The 24,478-nt window shown below is 39.8% G+C and overlaps 1 protein-coding gene across 3 annotated transcripts in view; it reads right to left on the bottom strand.

The window, feature by feature from the left end:
- Positions 1-24,478, bottom strand: part of CHN1 (chimerin 1) — a 157,778-nt gene that overhangs the window by 15,039 nt on the left and 118,261 nt on the right. For all 3 annotated transcript variants that reach the window (XM_081095623.1, XM_081095624.1, XM_081095625.1), the window contains one exon: positions 9,542-9,626. In XM_081095623.1, coding sequence (XP_080951749.1) covers positions 9,542-9,626 — 85 coding nt within the window. The remainder of the gene's footprint in view (positions 1-9,541; positions 9,627-24,478) is intronic.

Below are 24,478 nucleotides of genomic sequence, written 5' to 3'. Positions count from 1 at the left end.
AGTTATTATTTATTACTACTATCATCTCTAGCTTACTAATGCCAAACACTATTCCAAGTGCTTTATATTTATTATTCCATTTAAACTCACAAAACTCTAAGAAATGGATACTATTACTCTTCTCATTTTATAAACCTGACAAAACTGAGCACATGGGTGTTAAGTAATTCACCCAAGGTTGTGTGTTTACTCTGTAGGGAGCTGAGATTCAAGCCTACAGTGATTCTAGGGTCTGTGATTATAACACTACACTCTATTGCCTCTACTGAAATTATTCCTTTGCTTTGTAGTTTTACTGGGTTGTAACTTCTAAGATGCTAGAACCCAAATATTTTCTAGTTAATATTTATTTTAAACTGGAAGTAAAGAATAGAGGAAAATGAATATTTTATTAAATTAGACTGAAGAGTGATAAACCATAGCTAAATAATCTATATATATAAAAGCCTAAGTGACCATTTGACCGGTAGCACACTGACAACCCGGGGGGCAGACGCTCAGTGCACAGGCATAGAAACATGGAACAGACTGATGAATCTCAGAGGGAAGGGGGGAGTGGGGAGGGGGGGAGAGATTAACCAAAGATCTTATATGGATACTAGAGGCCTGGTGCACGGATTCATGCACTGGTGGGGTCCCTCGGCCTGGCCTGTGAGGACAGGGCAGAAATTTGCAGTCCGACATCCCCCGAGGGGTCCCAGATTGTGAGAGTGGCCTCTAGTTTGAAATAAGCCATTTCTATGTTTTCAAAACATAGCCCATTTGTTTTTAAGTTAATGAAAACCTGATGCTGACATTATGTAAATCTGAACAATGTGGAGTATATATTGTTTATAACCAGGTCTTAATAAAAACACTGATATTCATACAATGTCGTGACAACTGTCTATGGTCCTTGAACATGCTTTAGTTCTGCTTGCTGTTCTGGCAGAGAGGGGAGCATAACACTGACCTCATGGAATTGTTATGAGAATTAATAAACCAGTGTATTCAGGTGCTTTGCATATTATAAAATGTTTGACAAGTGCTGGTGATCAGATGATTAATATGACTTTTAGTAATGCTGCAATCTAGTTATATACAGTAGTAACCATGAACAGACAAGGAAAATTAGCCAAAACTTATAATGGAATTTTCTTTCATTAAATATATAGATACTGCCAACAAATAAGAACCTGAGGTCTGTGGTGACTAAGGGAGGAATTCATATGTACTGAGCACTTCCATGTGCAAAGACAGGCGAGCTGCAGCGGGAAGCTGAGTGTGCACATGTGTGTAAGTGGGCAGCACTGGAGACAGCACGGCCAGTGGTAGCAGTGCCCAGACATGAACATTGCTAAAGAACAGCTTCTTCTTTGAATACATAAAGGCTTCTAGAGCAAAGAGCTCGATCTGTACTATCTGAAGAAATGATGCAACACCATTCTGTATAGTTAAATCATGTCCAAATGAATACATGATTGAAACTCCAAATTCCTCTTTATATCTATGGATAAGAGTTCTGATTCAATATAAGGCAAATCAATGGCAAAATGTCTGTTTAAAAGACCTTGTTTCCCCTGAACATTTAAATATTTTGTATAACTTCTGAAACTTAGAGTTAGATCTAGAATCTATCAGCTGTGCAATTTTGAGTGAGTTACCTAACTTTTCTGTGTAGCAGGTATATAAAATGGGGATAATAGTATTTATCCATTATTAGGTCAATTTTTATCTCTTAGGTTAATACATATAAAGTGCTTACATATAAGTAAATTATAAGTATTTACTGTAACTATTTCTGAAACATTTGGAGAAGCTCCTCATATGTGGTGTCTCAGGCTGTTACACGGCATTGTCATAACCAGATTATGGTCAGAAGGTAAGTTGAACTCTAGGCCCTTTCTGTTTGTAGATATGAATACCAGGTCCTGAAAAGGACTTGGATGTTTGGGGTTTTAGTTCTTCCTCATCTATACTGTTCTTTTCATTTACATAAAAGTATCTCCAAGTAAGTACATCATTTTTCTCTAGCTGCTCTTATCAAATTTGGGAGGTTTTCAGCTACGAATTTTCAAATATTTTTTCTGCCTCTCTTAGTCCTCTTCTGGGCCTCCAACACACAAGTTAAATCTTCTGTTATTGTCCCATAGGTCACAGTTCACTTTGTAAAATCTATTTTCTCTCGTTTGAATTGGATAATTTCTATTGATTTACAAGTTCATCGATTCTTTCCTCTGTCATCCCCACTCTGCTACTGAGCCCATCCGTGAGTTTAATGATTTTTCAGTTCTAAAATTTCCATTTAGTTATTTTTTATAACTTTATGATATTTTCTATTTTTTCATTTATTTCAAGGGTGTTTTTAATTGCTTGTTGGAGCATTTTTGTCATAGCTGCTCTCCTTGTCTGACAATTCCAACATCTATACCGTCTCAAAATCGGTGTCTGTTCACTGTCTTTTTTTTCATCTGAGTTATAAAAAAAAATTATAAAAATTATAAAGTATAATTTTGAACTATATTCTGGATTTTTTGAGTGTTACAAGACTCTGGTTCCTATTGAAATCTTCAGGATTAGCAGGCAGGTAAACTGTTTAGATTTAGAATGTACATTCTGGCCTACATCCTGGCTTACTTTTGGAGGCCATGGTTCCAACGTCAACCTAGGTTACAAAGCCTTTGCAGTGCTTTTGCAGTGCCATTTTGCCTACTCACTTATATGCCACCCAAATGGCAGGACTCTACCCCATATTCTGGGGAAGTGGGGGGGCCAAAACCTCCTACTTACTGCAGGGTTGGCATAGGAGTTGGCATTTGCCCACAAACCTGGCTGAGGAGTGCTGTGCTGCAGGGAACTGCAGGGTGGGCACAGCGGACAGAGTTTTGGTTACGTTCTCAGTCATCTCATTAAAGCAGGTGAGGCATGAAGGCAGGGCTCTGCCCTCAGACTTGGGCTAAGAGGGTACTGCTTCTACTATAGAAGGGGGTGGGGATGAAAGCCAGGGTCCACCCACAAGCTCGATCAAGGAGGGGTACCACTTTCTTCCTGCAATATAGTGATGGAAGGCAGGGCTCCACTCAGACGCACAGGAAAGAAGCGCACCCTTGAGATTGCAGGGTGGAGTAGAAAACAGGGTTCTACGCAGACTGCTGCTGCTGCACACCCAGTGGGGAGGGGCAGCAATGTGGCTTTTCATGGTGTTCACGTGGAGAACAGTAGGTGTGGCTAAACGATTTCTATCCCACTGAACTATGCTTTTCCCAGGGCTTTGCTAGGATGAGCAAGCTTTCCTTGGGATTACTTCTTGTTGGTGTCTGTTGGCAATTATGCGTTAGGAGTTTCTCTGGTGCCCAGGCTGGAATACATAGGAGGTTAGAAACCAAAACGAAACCCCAAACACCAGGAGGCAACTCACTGCCGGGTTCCTTGAGTCCCGAGGTCCCTAGTCAGTCTTCCTTCTTTTCTCAGCCCTCAGTGTCTTCTGATAGGTGACGTATATATCTTGTTCAGGGAATTTTGTTATTTTTATTGTGAGGAACAAAATGAAACATATTTATTCATCTTGTCCAGAAATGGAAAAACTCTTACATAGTATTTTCAAGGTATAAGAGTCAGCAAAGCTTCCTAATCTAATAATTATGTCGATGTGCCGCATACTGTTTAAGTGTGTACACAGCAGCCACAGATCCAGCAGGAAAGGGTTGTGTAACAACCTAACCCAATGTCATTTAAGAAAGACAATGAAAGTTACTCAGCCACAAAGCCGTAGAACTGAGATTTCAACACTGGCTTCCTGACTCCCAGCCTGTGGCATTAATGGTCTGATAGTTTTCCCTTTGAATGTTTGAAGTTATCTCCCATTTCAAACATCAGCAGAGTCCTAAGATTTCTGTCCGGATGGGCTGCCCTTTTCGCAGGGCTTTGGCTAGGAAGAGCAAGCTTTTCTTGGGATCACTCTTTGTCAGTGCTTGTTGGCATTTATGGGTTGTGGGCTTTTCTAGTGCCCACATAATTTTTCGCTAATGGCCCAATAATTTGTGCCTGGGTGAAAACTGGATAAACTGATGATTAAGCTTAGACTTAGGGGAGAGGAAAGTGGGTTTTTTTGGTTTTTCTTTTTACAAATATATTTTTATTCAGAGAGGAAAGGAGAGGGAGAGAGAGAGAGAAACATCAATGATGAGAGAGAATCACTGATTGGCTGCCTCCTGCACACCCCCTACTGGGGACCGAGTCCGCAACCACGCATATGCCCTTGACTGGAATCGAATCTGGGACCCTTCAGTCTGCAGGCTGATGCTTTATCCACTGAGCCAAACCAGCTAGGGCAAGGAAAATGTTTTTAAACTGATATTCTTTCTTCCACTTGAGTAAAATTAAACCATGGAACAATATATTGTGCTAAATTTTATAAATAAATGTCAAAGGCCACATTTTGGGCAGGACTGGATAAGAAGTCCTTCAGAAGACGAAAGGATAGGGTAAAGTCATTAAAGTAAAGCATCTTTATACCCTGAAGTTCACAGTGCCATATACTAGCTATGAGCTTGCTCTGAAAATTGCTGCTTCAAGGACCAGCAGTATATCAATTTTCAGTTTGCCATTAAGACTTTATTTGGTTTTCATACTTATTTATTAAAGTCATATAACTCTTATACAGTTCTATTTCTCCCAGGGAAGATCTACACTATAAATGAAAAAAAAAAGTCCATAAAAGATCACTTCACTTGCCACATCTCTTGGTTTGGTGGGTTATTTTTATATTACAATTAAACCACATTTCCTCTCCCAATTATTCAAGTTAATAAGCACAGAATAAACATATGAAAGGAAGAATAAAAAAATTCAAATCACATTTTATTCTGTCCTTTATTAATAAACTATTGGTATTACTTAGACTGCTAACTTTAGGCTACTCCAATTTTCTTGGGCTTGATTTCCCTAAAAATGTATCCTTTATCTAGAATGCACAGAAATATACTTTTTGAAATAAATAGCTGCTATTATTCTATTGATAGCATTAAGGGGTAATGTTAATGTGTTTTGAAAGTAAAGATAGTTATTCATTCTTTTACATGAGTGTTCATATTTTAAATAACTGCAAGTAAAAGCTCTATTTTTAAACATTTCTTAGTTGTCTTCCCCCATCTGCCTTGCATGTAGGAGAAGTGGGGGTAACCTATTTCTAATTTACATTAGAAGTCATATAAGCAAAATTAAGGCAAATACCTTGTTCTTTGGGATATTTGTGAAAATACTACTTTGATTAAAAGGGGATACATAAAAGTTTTAAGCAAGTCCAATGAATTTCTTGCTGGCTTACAAGGACAAACATAATTTTTTTAGGTATAGTCAATCAGAATAGTAATTAAAATAAACAACATTACTTCCACTTCCTTTCTTCAGCCTAGAAGTTAAATGCTTGTACATTTGAAACAATAAATACATTTAATTATTAGGAAAAAACCTGCTGCCATTTCCCTTGGGGGGCTGGCAGTAATGATAACACCCTGAAAGAATACAGTCACTTTAATAAATAACCAATACTAAGTTGATATGTCTGATATAGAACAAAATTATCTGGCTAATTTCTTAGAATATTCTGGTAAGGCTAAAATGAAAGCAAGTCAGGAATGCTGGTGGAAGTCTTTTTGGTGGCAGGGATGTTTGGTTATCTCAATGAGTATATAATAACTAGAGGCCCGGTGCACGAAATTCGTGAACAGGTAGGGTCCCTAGGCCTGGCCGGCAATCGGGGGGGCCCCCCACTGGCACCTGCCTTAGCTGGCTTGGGGCCTGTGGGCAGTTCCTGCGTTAAGCATCTGGCCTCTGGTGGTCAATGTGCATCATAGACACCAGTCGTTCCACCATTTGGTCGATTTGCATATGAGGCTTTTATTATATAGAATAATAGACACTTTAACCTATAAGCTTACATTTCATAAAGAAGGGAGAAGTGCTTTGGGAAACTATTCTATCTGAGCAATGACAATCCTTTGAACTTTACTTTTAAAGACCGCCTACTTCAATCATAAGTATTTTAGTAGGAGGAGCACCACTGCCAAGCGGCAGTAGATACTCCCCTGTAACATCACTTTGCTCACTGTAAAGAAGGGAAGGGAGACGTTGGTAGAGGTTCCTACTATGGAACCTTGTGCTGAGGGGTTTGGAGAAGATCATGTCTGTAATGACTGGTGTTCTCACTTGTCCTCATCGGCTGTGCAGTGCAGTGCGTAACAGCAAGCCTCCTATTAGCTGGATTCAGTCTGATTCCTACAGCAACTTTTTCAGTCTGTTGATTGCACCACCACCCAACATTTGATATAATGTTATTTAAAAAAAAAGAGATACAAAATTACTGCTTTTGGCCAATACTCCTTTTAAAAAGTCCTTGCCTGGCCAGCATGGCTCAGTGGTTGTGTCAACCAATGAACCAGCAGGTCACGATTCAAGTCCTGGTCAGGGCACATGCCCAGGTTGCAGGCTCCATCTCCAGGGTGGGGTGTGCAGGAAGCAGCCAATCAATGATTCCCTCTCATCATTGATGTGTCTCTCTCTCTCTCTCTCTGAAATCAATAAAAACCTATTTTTAAAAAATTCCTGACAAGTCTACCTTGATGGAGTTTAAAAAAAGAAATCAGAACGAAGCAGGCTGTCTTAGGGACCAAAAGCAATAAATACATCTCTTTTCCGACAGGCAGTAAGCTGCCGTTTTTCTTTGGAAGTGGTATCTTTAATGTGCGGTAGCTAGTGCATTCATTTCCCATTGCTGCTGTAACAAATCACCACACACGTGGTGGGTTAGCATGAGTTTCTCCTCTGACAGTGCTGGAGGTTACAACACCTGGGCTGGAAGCAAGGTGCTCCTTCTGGAAGCTCTCGGGGAGTCTGTTTCTTTCCTTTGCCTTTTCCAGCTTCTCCAGGCCTGCATTCCTTGGCTCCAGCCCCATTCCTCCAGTTAACCAGAGCGTGGCTCATCTCCCTCTGATTTCTGCTTCTGTCCTTACACTTTTCTCTGCCTCGTCTGCCTCGTATAATCGTTACACTGGGCCCACCTGACAATCCTGACACTACCATCTCAAAATCCTTAACTTCATCAGAGTCCCTTTTGCCACAAAAGGTAACATATTCACAGGTTCTGAGGATTAGGGAGTAGAAATCTTTGGGAAGCCTCTGTTCAGCCCACCAGTTACTTCTCTCTGGCTCTTTAAATTCTTAATTCTGTTCATTCTGTTTCAAATAAAGTGATGGCTCAAAGGTCAGGATGAGCCACTTTATATCTAAGAATCCCACTATCAATCCAAATGTAATTAGTTGTCACGGAAATCAGAACTACTTGACATCCCAACCATCCCCATTTTAAAAAAACGAGCTGACTTGTTCTTATATTACACATCAATATGGTCCAAATCACATAGACTAATGCTTTTAAGCACAAGATGTAACATAAAATGAAAAATCTCCTCAAGGCTTTTCTTTCAATTCCCACCCCTTGACTCATAACAAGAGGTGAGGGTTATTAATGCAGGTGGCTGTGGGATGGATTGGCTCATTTTCTTTCACCTTTTTTTCATATTATTACTATCCTAAGTGTTCCAAACATTTCTTTCAAACATGATTTGGGAACGTAGCCTATTGCTGAAGATTATTATGTGTTGTACCTATTCTCTTCTAACAGCTGACTCAGAATTCTCATGCAATGGCCTTCACCCTTTCAAAACGTAAAGGATGCACATGCTAGTAAAAGAGCTTATGAAGTCAGTGACAGTCATAGTGCTTAGGAAACTGTTGCAGAGTCTCTGCTGGTCAAGGCTGTGTCATAAAGGCAACCCAGGCTTATGGAGACCATCGCTCCTTGAGCAGGTGGAAAGAATATTCCATTTGCCTCTGAAAAACCACAGCAATGCCGATGTTCTTACCACCGCCACGTCATCACTTTCTGTTCCACTGTGTTCCTCTCCAGTTCCAAGGCTCAGAAACAGCCTTCCTATGGTATTTCCTCGTCCTGACTCTGGGTAGCCACTGGCAGGATGATAATTATTTTTATTTACTCTCTGGGCAGAGACCTGCATTGGGGCTGTCACGCTCTCGCACGAGGGAGGAGTTAGACTGGATTGAGCTGAGCCCCTCCTTAGTGGACACCTCTGCACCGGTCACAGTCAACATGTGGGCCTTCTTCTCCCTCCATTTGGCTAGTGATGGATGCCTGGGACTTTCTCATGCCTTAGTGATAATAGCTAAGAGGAGGGTGATTTGGGACATTCACATGCAATGCATATTGCACCTGTTATTCAATGAAAATGCAATTTAGAAATAAGAAAAATCATACCCTAGAAGTTTCTGCACATAACATAAAAGATTCCATTAAAAATCAGGCCACAAAAGAAATGTAGGTTTTTACAGTGATAGATTTGACAGGATTATTATAGCTATAATTTTGAACTACTTTAGTCTTAGTATACATTTCTAATGTTAATCTTCATGCTAAACGACATGTAAGAAGGCAGTTTTCAGTTTTACAATTTAAATAGCAGAAAGAAACTTATATGACCAAACACTATGTATTTAAAATTTAAGTGGTTATCTTTAAGCTTATGCCAGAATTTAGAGCAGTTTGAATAAATGACCAATACTCTGTATAGTTGTTATATACAAATGAATTTCACATGATGTGAATAACCACTTATGTCATAAAGCATGGTTCTTTATGTGCAAAATCTTAAAAGTTTCTAAATTTAAATCTAAAAATACTGTGGTTCTGCTTTATAAAAAGATTTGGCATATTCAACACTTTAAAATATCACAAAACACTAGTGACTAAGTGGTTTTTCAGAATTTGGTAACCCTCTGCGAAGACACATTCAGATTTCTAAAGCTTCAACTCAATTTCACAACAATTCAGTAAGGACAATCCAGCTTAACAACTTATCTTTAAAATTCCGTTTCCAAGGCAACAATCATCGGTCCCTGTAAACTGTTTTTAAAAAAATCATTTTTATAAATTTAGTTCCTGCAACATCGAAGACAACAGTTAAATATAACTGCCTTACTTATATCTCCTTTTATCAGACTTTTTGAACAAGCTGACTTTTCTCTTTTTAAAGGACTAATACCAGATCCCTAGTCTGTTGTTCATTAAGTACAAGTTAAGGGCAAATAAAATATCAATTTCCTAAGTGGCTGCCTGAAAATCCGGACTGCTGCATGTGTGTTAAGGGCAAACCAGGATCTAGCCCAGTGATGGCGAACCTATGACACACGTGTCAGAGGTGACACGCGAACTCATTTTTTTGGTTGATTTTTCTTTGTTAAATGGCATTTAAATATATAAAATAAATATCAAAAATATAAGTCTTTGTTTTACTATGGTTGCAAATATCAAAAAATTTCTACATGTGACACAGCACCAGAGTTAAGTTAGGGTTTTTCAAAATGCTGACACGCCGAGCTCAAAAGGGTTCGCCATCACTGACCTAGACCATTGTGCATAACAGCAAATCTCCTTCAACGCCCTCCTCCTAACTCCTTACTCAATACAGTGAGAGGGAAGAGCTCTTACCTGCACATTTCACTCCCTGAGCAATGAGACCCCACATGAAGTTGGCACAGTACTCACACCAGTGTGGCCCTCGGAACGTGTGGACCTGAAAAAGAGTAGCGACAAAGTGGCCAGAGGGAAACACGCGAGTGAGGAGGCTGTTTCCTGTAAAGAGCTGATACACATATGAGCCAAGGTTAGTGCCAAAGAGGCACGATATGGCCACATTCCACAAAGCCTTAGTTGAGTCGAACTGACAAGCAGTTAAAACTTCTTTCCTCTTTGTCTTAGACATGGTGGTAAATCACACCAATATTCTGCAATTTACTTTTGAAAATAATTTCTACATTGGAGTTTTGCAACTGTTCCCTTCAGAGTGAGCAACCCCATTTGCGTGTTGTGCTGGCGTTTTCTGAGCACTGTGGCATGCAGGAGGAGGGCGAGGAGCCATGTACAGCATGTCTGAGTCCTGGGAAGGGTTTTGCCGGGTGATCCACCTTCTGTCCCCTGTGACCACAGTTAGGGCCACAGATGTTGAAGGTGATACTCAGTGACTGGTCACGACTGAATCATCATAAAGTGCCAATTTCTGTTCAAAATTATTTGATACTTATTATGTTAAGAAAGAGACTGAAAGTATTTTAGGAACTACAGTCAGTCAGGAACCCTGTTTTAGCACAGGAATTACTCAGTAATCATTCCAGCTCATAAAGGTTACACTGCATTTGAGTTCTTTATCCCTAAGGAAGGAACCCAAAAAAGAAAGGATTCCAGGGCTAAGACACCTATAGGTTTTTACTACCAGTTAATAATGCGGATTTTTTAATCAAAGAAAACATGGTAATTTCAAGAGAAACATCAAAAGTACTTTATTCAAAGTAATGTCCATCGCTAGCTACACATTTCCCCATCTTTCAGGTAATTTGTGGATACTGTCCCAATAGAACTTTTCTTGTTTTGAGGCAAACCATTCAGAGACCCAATTTTCCACTTCTTCGTACGTTTTGAAGTGCTGCTCAGAAAGTGCTTGTGCCATCGATCGGAACAAGTGGTAATCTGAAGGATCGAGGTCTGGTGAATACAGCTGGTGGGTTAATACTTCCCAGGCAAGATCTTTTAACGTGTCTTTAACTGGTTTTGAAGTGTGTGATGGTGCGTTATCACGAAGCAAAACTACTTTGCCATGTCTTCTGGCACATTCTGGTCATTTCACGATCAAAGCGTGATTCAAATTGATTATTTGTTGTTGGTAGGGATCAGTATTAATGGTTTCACCTGGTTTTAGAAGCTCATAATACACCACACCTTCTTGATCCCACCAAAAGCAGAGCATTGTCTTCTTTCCAAAGAGATTTGGCCTTGCAGTCGATGTTGATGGTTGACCTGGATCAACCCATGATTTTGTGCATTTGGGATTCTCAAAATAAATCCACTTTCATCGCCAGTCACAATTCAATGCGAAAAAGACTTTCTTTTGCCCTAACCAGTTTGGCTCAGTGGATAGAGCGTTGGCCTGAGGACTCAAGGGTCCCAGGTTCGATTCCGGTCAAGGGCATGTACCTTGGTTGCAGGCACATACCCATTGGGAAGTGTGCAGGAGGCAGCTGATCGATGTTTCTCTCTAGTCGATGTTTCTAACTCTCTATCCCTCTTCATTCCTCTCTGCAAACAATCAATATATTTTTTTTAAAAAAGACTTTCTTTCGTGTCATTGAAGCAACATTTTACTGATAACTTTTCAATTTTCCATTTGTCATTTGTTCAGCTGATGTGGCACCCATTTTCCTTCATTTAAAATCTTTCCCATTGCTTGTAAACGATTGGAAATTGTTTGCTGAGCAATGTTTAATCTTTCTGCAATTTGTTTTTGAGTTTGACATGCATCTTCATCCAATAATGCTTGTAATTGTTGGTCTTCAAACTTTTTCGGTTGACCTGGACATTCTGTGTTTTTCACATTGAAATCATCACTTTTAAAGCATTTAAACTAGCATTCACAAGTATCTTGAGATGGAGCATGTTTACCATAAGCTTCCCGAAATATATGATAACTTTTTCTTCAAAATAAAGTAATGAATTAAAACTTCCCGCAAATGCTCTTCTTTTTTGCCACGAAATTCAACATTTTTAAGCGTAAAAGTATCTATGATGCTAACAACTTCAGCAAATTTGACATATGAAGTTTTGAAACTTACTGTCAATACAACAAAATAGCATACATATCAAATCACATATATATATCAACATATGTGTAACCCTATCTATTGAAAAAAATCCGCATTAGTAACTGGTACACCTAGTATGTACAGGAAAGAGAAGCCATTCTACCTTAACTCAGGTGAAAAAGTATTGGTCAAATAGGAAAGTACTGAATCCAAACTCCAAACACTAGAGAATAGAAAAAAATGATTATCGGTAACACGATAAGATTTCTGAGCAAATGTTGGCTGAAAATACACTCAAGAAGTAAGTTTTGTGTGTGTGTTTTTTTTATTTTTTTAAAAGGGAGAGGGAACAAAGAAGCCACTGAACTGTATCAAATTACATTTACTTGAGATAATTTCTTATATATATGATTTCTTCCTGCAGAAAAACAGTAATACAAGAGCGTGAATATCAGAGTGTGACTATTTGATTCCAACATAAATATCTGCTGAAACAGCTATTGCAAATAATGAAATTCACAGCGAAAATGGTCATCTTTACTGCTGTTCTATTTATGTATCAAATAGGTCTTAGAAACCAAGGCAATGCTTTTTAAGAGAGATATATATTATCATTTCTTCAAACTTAAGATGCTACTGAACATAAGACTTACAGTAAATGGAGGTAGGGCAAAAGTTGGTTTATAGTTTGTTGGAAAAATAATAAATAAATAATACAATAAACTGTTTTGCATACTCACAACTGTAAATTTACTTTTGCCCTACCCTGTATATTCCATTTAGAAAAACCATGTCAATTAAATTATGACAAGTCACTGATTATAAGATAAATGTCAATTCAGAGGTGTTAAAATGACACAAAAATACATATTAGAATCAATGAAATATGGTATACCAGATTTCAAGATACTACTCCTGGAAAAATACCCATATATGGCTGCTATGGGTAACCTGGGGTTCATTCCAAGCAGGTATGTGCTCGTAACTGTGGTTATTGCCAAGTGAGCTTGAGTACTAAGCATCGTGTTGATTTTGGAAAGAAGGCACAATCCCTTTTATGTCTTTGACGGGAAAGTGTCAGGAATGCAGACACAGTTGCTTCTGGATTGTTAATGATGCTCAGAGTCTGCAAATTGAAAGTATTTCCTGGAGTTCCTGAAGCAGAGTCTAAGATCAACATTCAGATAGACTGGGATGTCCTTGTGTTCGTCCATATTCCTCTGAGTGAATGAAACTGGATAAACTATGCAATCCTGCTTCACTCAGGGGAGAATGAGTGAAATAGATAGCTCTGACTCATAAAAAAGGTTAGAGAATCTACACCAGGGGACCTCAAACTTTTTAAACAGGGGGCCAGTTCACTGTCCCTCAGACCATTGGAGGGCCGGACTATAGTTTAAAAAAAACTATGAACAAATTCTTATCCACACTGCACATATCTTATTTTGAAGTAAAAAAACAAAACGGGAACAAATACAATATTTGTATTTGCATGTGGCCCGCGGACCATAGTTTGAGGACCCCTGATCTACACTAATAAAAGAGAAATATGCAAATTGACCATACCTTCATGATGCCCACCAGCCAATCAGGAGTGCATGTGCAAATTAACCCAATAAAGATGGCAGGTTAATTTGCATACACAGGCACGAGGGGCCGGGACACTTGCCTCATTGCCATGGTAACGACACAGGCATTCTGCACCACCCCAGCTGCTTGGGGCCTGGCCTCTGGGCAGCGTTGGAAGGCGGAAAGGCGGCTCCAGGCCAGAGCAAAGGCAGAAAGGTGGTTCTGGCCGGAGCGAAGGCGGTGCCGGCAGCCAGGGGAAGGAAGGCCTGTTCTTGCACAAATCTTCACACTTCGGGCGTCTAGTCTTATATAAATAGCTATAGACCTGTGAGGTTATTTTTAAGGAAAGTCTTTGGGATGCAAACTGGCTTCTCAGTTGCCAGATCTCAGGGTAGTCCAGTCTCACCTAACTTGGTAAGGTTAATAAGAAGGGACTGGAAGCCCCACTTCTGTACCTGTCCATTAACTCATGATTAAGGTCTTAATGTTACAATGGGAGCACAAAGCAGAGTAGATCACGTGAACTTACTTTATAAAGGGCTGTTGCAAATAGCACTGAGATGTTATGATAGAACTAATTCTCTTCCTCAACTTCACAGAAGAAGTAGTGAATGTGGCATTTTGCAAATCTTGGCACATTTCTTCGTATTACACTCCTGAAGGGTGTATCTGTCCAAGCAGGCCCAGTGTCCTCTAATTAAACGATCAACCAATTATCTCAGAAAGCAATCTTTATAGAATTACTTACACACTTCCTTCTTGGACAGTTTTTATAAAGGCATCCTGAGCAATTTGGAGATGGTTTTATTGTTGTTTTTAATATTTTTTTTTGAAAGTTGCTTACATAGCTCTCCAAGAAACTGTTCTACAAATTAGCACCAAAATACTAGAAGCTTACAAAACATTTGTTTGTACAATAGGGTTTACCTGAATTCTCTTTTGAATTTTTATATCTAAAATTAGTATTTCTTAAATTTTGTTTTGTGACCTCTATGGGTCCATGACTGGATGGCATTAGCAAAAAACTGAATATTGCAGCCTTTTTCTCTTTTTTATTTCCTTAGAGGTCATCCAAACAGAGACTTCATTAATTATTTTTATTACTCATAACACTTAAAGTGATGACACATCCAAAGATACAAAGGATATTGGCTCAAGGAATGCGTTGTAGATTTCTCCCTTTAAATACACTGCAAGAAAGCTCTACTGACAGCGCCTACCAAGTGTGAAGAAAGCTGGGGGAGGGGCACTCCTCAGGCTTGAAGCAGCCCACGGGCTTGAGTAGGGTCAGCCAGGTGACCCACGGGGTGTCCCTGTTGGCACATAGGAAAGGCTGGGAGCTCAAAGGCACAAAGCATGAGCGAAGCAATATATTTGGAGAATTCCAAGGGAGGGCAGGGGTGGAAATGACTGGCATGGCAGGAGATGGGAGGCAGACAGGGCCTTTTCCATGCCTACAGATCTATACTCTGCCTAGTGAGCAATGCAAGGCCACTGATGATTTTTAAGGAGAGCAACACAGTCAAGGAAGGGGGAAAGGCTGGAAGAACAGACTGCGTCAGATGCTATGGCAGTGGTCCAGGGAATAGATGACATGGATCTGCACGTAGGCAGTGGCGATCAAGGGAAAGAGATAAAGAGTTTTTTGGGAGGCAGAACCCACAGGGTTTGGAGATGGGAAGCACCTGGGCTAACCGTTACGGTTTCTGGCTGGTGACCGGGAGAGGGCGAGAGGTGATGGCATTAACAGAAGGAGCAAGACTAGAGGAGCAGGTCTGGGAGGGAAGCTGTCAGTAGAGCATTTCTGCAGTGTATTTAAAGGGAGAAACCTACAATGCATTCCTAGCCAATATCCTCTTAATCTTTATATATGTCACCACTTAAGTGGGTATGAATAAAAATGTAAGGGAAGGGAATAGCTGATTGAAGATTTCTGGGAAAGAGGAAGTAACTACCTCATGGAGTAAGGTTTCTGAAGGTGTCAAATGGAGATGGGATCCAGGGCAGAGGGATTAGCTTTGAATTAGAGGAAAATCACTTTCCCCTTCTCCGAGTTCAAAAAAGAGTAAGAGGAAAGAGGATGGCTTGGAGGAGTGTGGGGGCCTGGAGGCTGGAAAGCTAAGGAAGGAAGTTCCTAGTCTCCATGCATTGGCACGTCAGTTCAGTTACTAAGCAAATGAGTTGGGGAAAGTGGGGAACAGGAACTGGAATGTGCCAGAAATTCAGAGCCAGGCTGCTGGACTTAGAAGCAAGCAAGTTTCCTTCCTGAGGGACACTAAGTCATACTGTAACAGTGTCAAGTGCATTAAAGAAAAAGTGACAAATACTTTCTTATTAAAAGGGTGATTGTGCTAAACTGGAGCTTTAAATGTTTTATTCAGCATGTAGTCTTACATAATCAGTGATGTTTATATCACATATTTACCAATTCAGACAAAGATCGATGGGACAGATCATACACGGAGAAGAGCTCTTGGGCTGTCCTGCTCTGTCCAGCACCATGGAAGCAGGTGCTATTCCTGCAGATGAGGCTTGAGGGCACTGACGCCCGCCGACAATTTTGTTTACTACTCATGGTTGTATTTTGATTACCTGTCTTAAAATGACGAAATCAGAATGTAACTGGCACTCAAAATACAATAATTAAAAGATCAGCAGTTGCACCTTGGAGATTCTTCCTGCTTGGGAGGGTGCTAGGAAAGAACCAGCGTGGCATCGGGGGAAAGGAGGTCTGGCGTGGTCTCCAGGGGCTCCGGCCAAAGCCTGTGGCTGAGAGACTTGCTTGGAATGCCCACCATGTAACAGACAGCCCGTGGTGATCTGCAGCTGGTCCGCGTTGAGGGCATGAAACCACTGATGTCGTCCCAACAGACACACCCAACAGGCCGTCGTTAAGTAACAGTTTCCATGTATCATTTTAAATAGAATTTTTATTCTAAATGGCCCCCAATTTGTATGTTTTCAGATGTTTGTCTTAGTTTTCCTGTCTCCTCTTCTCCAAGGCTGTCAGCTCTTTCTCTTTCTCCCTCATTCCCTTCTCTCTTTCCCATTCAATGAATCTTAGTGTGAATAAGGAAATCTGATGAGAACTTTGCTAGCACTGGATGTAAATCAGGAAAATCTTCCTCTTGAAGGCCTTTAAAAAAATCTTTACCCCTTTGCCACCTCCATCCAACCCCTACCCACCTTCCCTCCAGCCATCACCACACTGTCATCTGTGTCTGTGGTTTATGCATACATGTTCTTGGGCTAATCCCTTGGCCTTCTTTCATCCAGTCCCCCACCTCCTCCCTTCTGACAGCTGTCAGTCTGTTCCATGTGTCCATGCCTCTGTTTCTATTTTGTTCATCAGTTTATTTTGTTCATTAGATTCCACACAGAAGTGAGATCTTTTTAAAAAAACACACAAAAACAAACTTCTGGCTTCTTGCCTGTTTCTGATAGTTGAGGCTAACAGGCATATTCTTGTGATGGCTGAGGTATTCATAGCATCTTTATCCTATGACATCCACTAGTCTTTGTTTCTCACAAGCTGCCTGTTTCTGCTGTTTACTGTACAACCTTAATAACACACACTGCTTTATAAGGCGGGAGACATGGCTTCCTTTAGAAACACCACTACATCTTCCTTAGAGGTATTTAAGCAAATCATTCGATCAATTTATTGAAAAAGGATTTCTTTAGGGAGGGTGTTCGGTGAGGTAATACAAAAGGCCATCGGCTTCAGCATAAAACATTATCAGTGCGGTCAGGGGTGGTCCTGAGAGCCAGGCAGCCTTGTGAGTTGGCCACTGCCCTCTTTCCTAGCCACCTCCAAAGGTTTTGGTGCATCAGTGACAGAGCACCTGGCACGAATTATACCTTCATGAACAAAGGGCACAGCAAGGAGTTTTAAAGCCTCTTCTCTTTGCAACTGGAGGAAAGACAACTTTGTTACCATGACATCTGAGATTGCTTTTTACCCAAGAAGGACTCCTTTCAAGTTAATCACCTTAAAAATAGAGATGAAAGACGAGCTTCATTAGTGGACCCCGAGTCTGTCACAGAGAAGGCACTGGCTGGAGTGGGCTGAGAAGGACAGACAGACAGGGAGACGGGTGGACCAGTGAGGGGCCCCCATGGCACAGGCCAAGGGTGTGTGCCTCCTGGGCACTGACCCTAGTAAACACTGGAGCCACTCTCAACCGGAACTACTGTTGTATCCACCAAAACCCTGGCTTCTGCTTCCCCTCATGTTCCTGACATTCACATCTCCAGCCTGAACGTCAGTAACAGAAACAGCGGAAAGGAAATGCGTGTTATGGAAAGAGAAAAATCAGTCCTCCTCGTTCTCCCTTCGGTAACACTACCTCTAGAAATAAGCATGAACACACACGGCCAAGGAGACTGCCTGCAAAGCTGCTGCAAATGCAAATCAAACCAGGTTGGAGGTGACAGGAACACTGAAACGGAATTTTGCCTGAAAGGTGGGAATGCAGTTCGGCTGCCGCTCTTCACTCCGGAGGCTCTGATGAGTCAGTTCTGCAGCGTGGTATTGGGCGACGAAGTGGGAGAACAGATGATCAAAACCAAAAGGGAAGATAAGTAGGTAGGCAGACAGCTGGGCAGGAAAGGCGCTTTCCCTGTCTTCCGTTGTATCTTTAGGGCAATCGGAATGTATCTTTTAAGTATCCAATTTATTTTGTTCTTATTCAAGCAAAAATAGAATAAATGATAAACCTACAAAAAAAAATGAAGCCATGATGGCTTCATTTTGATCCAACGGATTTGGAATTTAGAATTTTGGTACTAATTTTGCCACTTCAGTTAAAGTATTTTGATTATACTATTAAACCATGGGAAGAGAATGCTTAACATTGGCTATGATCATTAGCAACAAATATATAAAGCTGTGTAGGGATTCCCTGAAAAAAAAAAAGGTGGGGAGGGGGTACTTGACATAGAGTTGGTGTGTAAACAGCACCTTAAGTAAACACGTACAGGAAAAATGATTATCAATTCCAAGCATACAACCCATTCACTGTAATTCTACATTTAAATTTCCTATGGATTCCTTAAGGATGTGCATCTCCCCTCCCATCCCTATCCCCATTCCTCTCCTGTGAGGGATAAATATCTCTAAAATGACAGCTGGGTTAATTTGGCACAGACACATGAACTTGCTAGAACAGCGGTCGCCAACCTTTGGGACCTCACGGACCACCAGTGATCCGCGGATCACCGGTTGGAGACCGCTGTGCTAGAACACCTAGGTTCTGGTGCCAACATAAACAGAAGAGTGGCCCCTGACACACAGCCATCTGCCTGAAACCCAGGAATCATGCAGTGGAAAAATGGAAGTTCTCAAGGCATTCCTTTTATTTATTCGGATCACATTACAAGGTACAGATTGTATATTAAATACTATAACTATAAAATATAACCAACAATGCAAAAACTGTTGCATTCAATATATGGCGTTTAAAGTATTAGAAAACTCATAATGTTTAGACTTTTTTAAAAGTAAGTTTCAGAAGCAATTTTTTGTTGTTGTTGGTAAAGGAGCTCTAATGAGAACTTTACCTCTAACGTGAATCATGGTTAAAGTTTTAAAATGTCAAATGCCATAACATAAACACTTCTACGTTGAAAGTTTAGTTTTCATTAGTTGGATGAATAAATTTGCATTCAAATATGAGTAGTACAATATCAATACAGTAAATCAATACTTCAAAATGCCAATCTCCTAAAGTTATAGTATGGAGGTGTAATAGAAAAAGAAAATAAATGAATTCACTTGGTGATGCAGTAAGAACCAGGGTACAATCCACAGCTCAGTGGCAGTCTGTACCCACGTTTCACATACTAAACTGAACACTGAGAGAAAACAGCCTCAGACCAGTCCACGTGACCTCTGACCCATGATTCCTTAAAGCCAAGCAGGTACTCATATTGACATTTCCACACAACCAGGTTTGAGTTTCTCTTTGGCTTGGTTTTAAATCTGTCCTCTAAAGAAGTGTACTCTTTTAACATATTATGTTATGAATGAAAGTATTCCTATTATATATCAGAAAAAAGGTTTGACTAAGATGCACAAGAAATTATGAAACTATGTAGCTTTAAAAACCCTCTTAAAGCTCTAGTAAAAGAGCACCGGACTGTCTCTATTGTTTCTATTTCATTGATCGCTGCTCTTACCTTTAGCATTTCCATCTTTCTGTTGCTTGGTTTAATTGGGTCTTCTTGTTTTTTATTCTTAAGGTAAAGCTTAGCTCTTTGATTGAAGACCTTCTCTTTCTTCTCTTAAAATAAGCATTTTAATGGTAAAGATTTCACCATATATATTACTGTAGCCATATTCCACGAATCTTGATATGATGTATTTTTTAATGTCCCTTGCAATCTCTTTAATTCATGAGTTATTCAGCAGTAAGTTGCTTAATTTCTAAATATGTGGGAAATCTTTCAGGTATCTGTTATTGATTTTGAAATTAATTCTGTTGTGGTGAGAGATTATGATTTGTATGATTTCAGTCCTTTTACATTTATTGATACTTGTTTTATGGCCTGGAATACCGTCTTGGTGAATCTTCCATGTTCACTTGAATAGTATGTATATTCTGCTGTTGCTGAGAATAGTATATGAATATCAATTAAGTCAAACGGTTGATATTGTTTAAGGTTTCTGTATTCTTAATAATTTTCTATTCTATTTGTATATTTGTTCTACCATTGGGAGGGAAGTAGGAAATCTCCATCTATAATTATGGATTATCTATTTCACTTTTCAATTCAGTTGTTGATTTATGTAATTTACATCTCTATTATTTTAGAGTACAATATCAATACAGTAAATCAATGCATGTAAATTTTAAATTGTTATGTCCTCTTGATGAATTTTGCTCCCATTAATATTTCTTGTCTAAAAACTGCATTTAATATAAATATAGCCACTCTAATTTCCTTTGAATTATTGCCTGATAATTCTGTATCTTATTTTTTTTGCCTCTCTGTGTATTTATATTTAAAATAGGTTTCTTATGGGTAGCATATAGTTGGATATTGCCTTTTTATCCAATCTGACAACCTCTGCCTTTAATAGGGTGTTTGGCCATTTCCATATGATGTACCTATCAGTATGACTGGGTTTAAGCCTGCCATCTTACTTTTGTTTCCTATATACTATTCCATTTGTTCTTTGTTCCTTTTTCTCTTCCTTGCATCCTTTTGAATAAATTGCTATGTTTTATGAATCCATTTTGTTTCCACTATTAACTTATAACTATTATTTTTTAAAGTTGCTTTAAGGTCTACAAAATATATCTTTAACTTATCTGTCTACTTTCAAACAATATTATACCACTGCAGGTACAGGTACAGAATCTTAGTATACTTCCACTCTCCCAATCCCATATTTTATGCTATTGTTGTCCTACATTGTACTTGTATAACTATATAATACATCACTTTTTTTGTTTTAAACAGTCAATTATCCTTTAATGGCACTAAAATGAAGAAAACACAAATTTTACACTTACCCACATGTTCACCATTTCTGGCACTTTTATTCTTTTGTATAGATCTAAATTTCCATCTGGTATGATTTCCCTCTATCTGAAGAACTTCCTTTAATATTCTAGTACTATGGGTCTCCTGGTGATCTTTTCACTGTGCTTTGTTTAAAAAACATTTTTATTTTGTCTTCATTTTTAAGAGATGTTTTGCTGGATATAGAATTCCAGGTTGGTATTTTTTGTTGTTGTTGAGTACTTTAAAGATGTCATTCCATTGTTTTGCATAGTTTCTGATGAGAATTCTGCTGCCATTCTTTATTCACCCATATGTAATACATATTCTCCTCTCCCCCACTTAAAAAAAAACTTTGTAGGAGTACCAGTGGAAAAGGCAAATAATTTGTTTCTTCTGTTCACATATTTTCCCCACATTGAAATAGTCTTTAAAGATGTTAATACAGAAAACAGTAGTATAAAAGTAATTTCTCTTCTTTAAAAAACTGTACTGTATTCTTGTGTGTGTGTGCAAACTTAAAGTCATGTAAAACCATAAAACTACAAACACATTAAGAAGCTGAAATGTGAAAATAAAATTCAAGAGAAACTGGACACATGCTTAATATCTAAATCCTAGAGATGTCCTCTATAAATTTTGTTATCATATGTGAGGGATGAACAACTTCACTTTTCAGGCTAAGGCACATATACGATGGTGGTCCCATAAGATTATAATGGATTATAAGCAAAAAGTTTGTTTGCGATATTAGGGAAAAAAAGGTTGGGTATGATGGTATGATGTTGAATTTATTGCTAGCTCGGGGTGGTTTAAATAGATGAGGAGGCTCAGCAATGCTGTGCAACTGCCTTGCACCTGCTTGCGTGTGTGCACACAATCTCACTTTCTTTCCCTCTGTTTCTCTTTTATGTTTTTGTTAATCCTCTCCCAAGGATATTTTTTTCTATTGATATTTAGAGAAAGTAGAAGGGAGGGGAAGAGACAGAGAAAGAGAAACAACAATGTGAGAGAGACACATCAAGGATTGAGCCTGCAACTGAGGTACATGCCCTTGACGGAAATCGAACCTCAACCTTCAGTTTGAAGGCCACTGCTCCGAGCACTGAGCCAAACCGTCAGGGTCTCTCTGTTTCTCTTTATCTCTCTTTCCTCCCAGACCTGTTCCCCTCTCTCTTCTCTTTTATTATTTCTTGTCTCAAGCTTTATCTCTCTGGATCTCTTTTGACCTCTGCTCTCCCTTCCTCTTCCTCTCTCCCTCCTCCTGACACCTCTCTCTCTAAAGGCACCTCCCTCCACAGCCCTCCCCTGACTCCCCAACGTGTGCATGTGTGCACACACACTTTCTTTTATATACTGTACTTTTACTGTACCTTTTCTATGCTCAGATATAGTTAGCTACACAAAAGTTCTTTTTCTGTTACAATGGCCTAAGATACGTAGTACAGTGACGTGCTGTACAGGTTTGCAGCCTTAGGAGCAATAGGCTCTATATACCATGTAGTGTGGGGTTAGGGTTAGGGTTACGGGGTGTGTGGCAGACCGTACATCTAGGTTTGTGTAAGTGTACTCTATGAGAGTTGTACAAAAATGAAACTGCCTAATGACTCATTTAGCAGAACATATCCCCATCATTCAGTGATACATGACTGGACCTTCAAATAACTACTTTGTTCGCTGGCCCCCATCACTGCTCCTCTTGAGTCCAATTACACCTGAGCGTGATAGCTGATACTGTCCCACTGATCACGGATGCTGTGCTCATTTTTCAAAAACATTATTTCTGTCCTTCATTTTGGATATTTGCTGTATGCCTCTCGGTTCACCAATGTTTTCTTCTGTGGTGCCTAACCTGCTGTTAATACCACCCAGTGTATGGGTTTTTTTTTTTAATAATTCTTTATTATTGAAAGTATTACATCTGTCCAATTTTCCCCCCACTGACCCCCCTCCAGCCCACCCCTGCCCCAGGCCTTCAGCACCCTATTGTCTGTGTCCATGGGCCATGCATATATGCATACAAGGTCTTTGGTTGATTACCTCCCACCCACCTACCCACCCCCCTGAGATTCCACACTCTGTTCCATGCTTCCATGTCTCTGGATCCACTCTGTTCATCAGTTTATTTTGTTAGATTCCACATATGAGTGTGATCATGTGATACTTGTCTTTCTCTTACTGAATTATTTCACTTAGCATAATACTCTCCAGGTCCCTCCATGCTGTCTCAAAGGGTAAGAGAGTCTTCTTTTTTACTGCTGCATAATATTCCATGGTATAAATGTACCACCGCTTTTTTATGCACTCATCTACTGATGGGCACTTGGGCTGTTTCCAGATCTTAGCTATTGTAAATTGTGCTGCTATGAACATAGGGTGCATACATTCTTTCTGATTGGTGCTTCAGATTTCTTAGGATATATTCCTAGAAGTCCACCCAGTGTATTTTCATTTTAAATATATTTTTCATCTCTGGAGATTTCATTTGGATCATTTTAAATAGCTTCTATTTCTTTCCTCACTGCAGCCTCTGGTCTATGCTAATTTAATTATGCTATTAAGATGCCCCTTTAATATAATTCCTCACATATTATGATGTCTTTCCACCCCTACTGGTGGGCAAAAGTATTCTCCAGCTCTGGGTGCATTTTCATAATTATTCAGCCTACTGCTTTCTGATGGTTTCCTCTCATGCATATGTAGATAAGTACTCAGTCAAAGATTAAAAACGACTCTTATACAGATCTCCAGAGCTTTGTCCGTGTATGGGTTTGCCCCCAGGTACTCCGTCCCACAAATTTTAGCTACTCTGCCTCACCAAACACCAATCTCTGTGTCCTCAACTTAGCTAGACCTCTGGGCTTTCCTTTGATACCCCCTCCATTTTGCTGTGGCCTGGAAACTCCCTTTAGGTAGGAAGCAAGAACAATCATAAGACTCATCTTGTTTGTGTTCCTTCTTTCAGTACCTGCTGTTCAATGTCTGACTACTGTTTCACATACTTTTTCGGGTTTGCTATTTATTTAAGATGGGAAGGTGTATCTATTTCCTCCATGTAGCCAAAAGTGGAAGTTCAGATTATATTCTAAAACTAATGTTTTATGTGAGCTTGAACCTTTGATTTCTCTAGGCTTCAGTTTCTACATGTATAAAATAATGTTAACTTACTCACAGCAATTCTCAATGTCCTGGATATAGGCTGAACTGCTTTAGAATTCCTTTGTCACTGTGCTCTACATGCACATCCCTCCCAGCAAAGTGTTACATTAACACTGTTGTATTCGGTAGGTTGTACACTAGGATCTTGTAACTGGTGATTTCATTTGCATTTAATGTAGTGGGCGTTTCTTATTTTTGAATAACAGTCCTGAATCTATGTGAACCGTATGGAACTGACCCTATCCCCAGCTCCAGGGTAGAGTAGGTGACCTAGATCTAAGCCAATAAGCATATTCTGTCCTCCTGAAACTAGAATTACTGGTTCAGAGAAGGGCATCCTATATAATAAAAGGCCAATATGCAAATCAACCAAAAGGCAGAATGACTGGTCACTATGATGCACACTGACCACCAGGGGGCAGACACTCAATGTAGGAGCTTCCCCCTAGTGGTCAGTGCGCTCCCTAGGGGGAGTGCTGCTCAGCCAGAAGCCAGGCTCACGGCTGGTGAGCGCAGCAGCGGGAGCCTCTCCCACCTCAGTGCTAAGGATGGCCGA

This window comes from Myotis nattereri, assembly GCF_964212035.1.
Source record: "Myotis nattereri genome assembly, chromosome: 7".
NCBI classification, from domain to species: domain Eukaryota; kingdom Metazoa; phylum Chordata; class Mammalia; order Chiroptera; family Vespertilionidae; genus Myotis; species Myotis nattereri.
The sequence above is the reverse complement of the archived record's forward strand: the minus strand, read 5'-3'. Positions and strand labels throughout refer to the sequence as shown.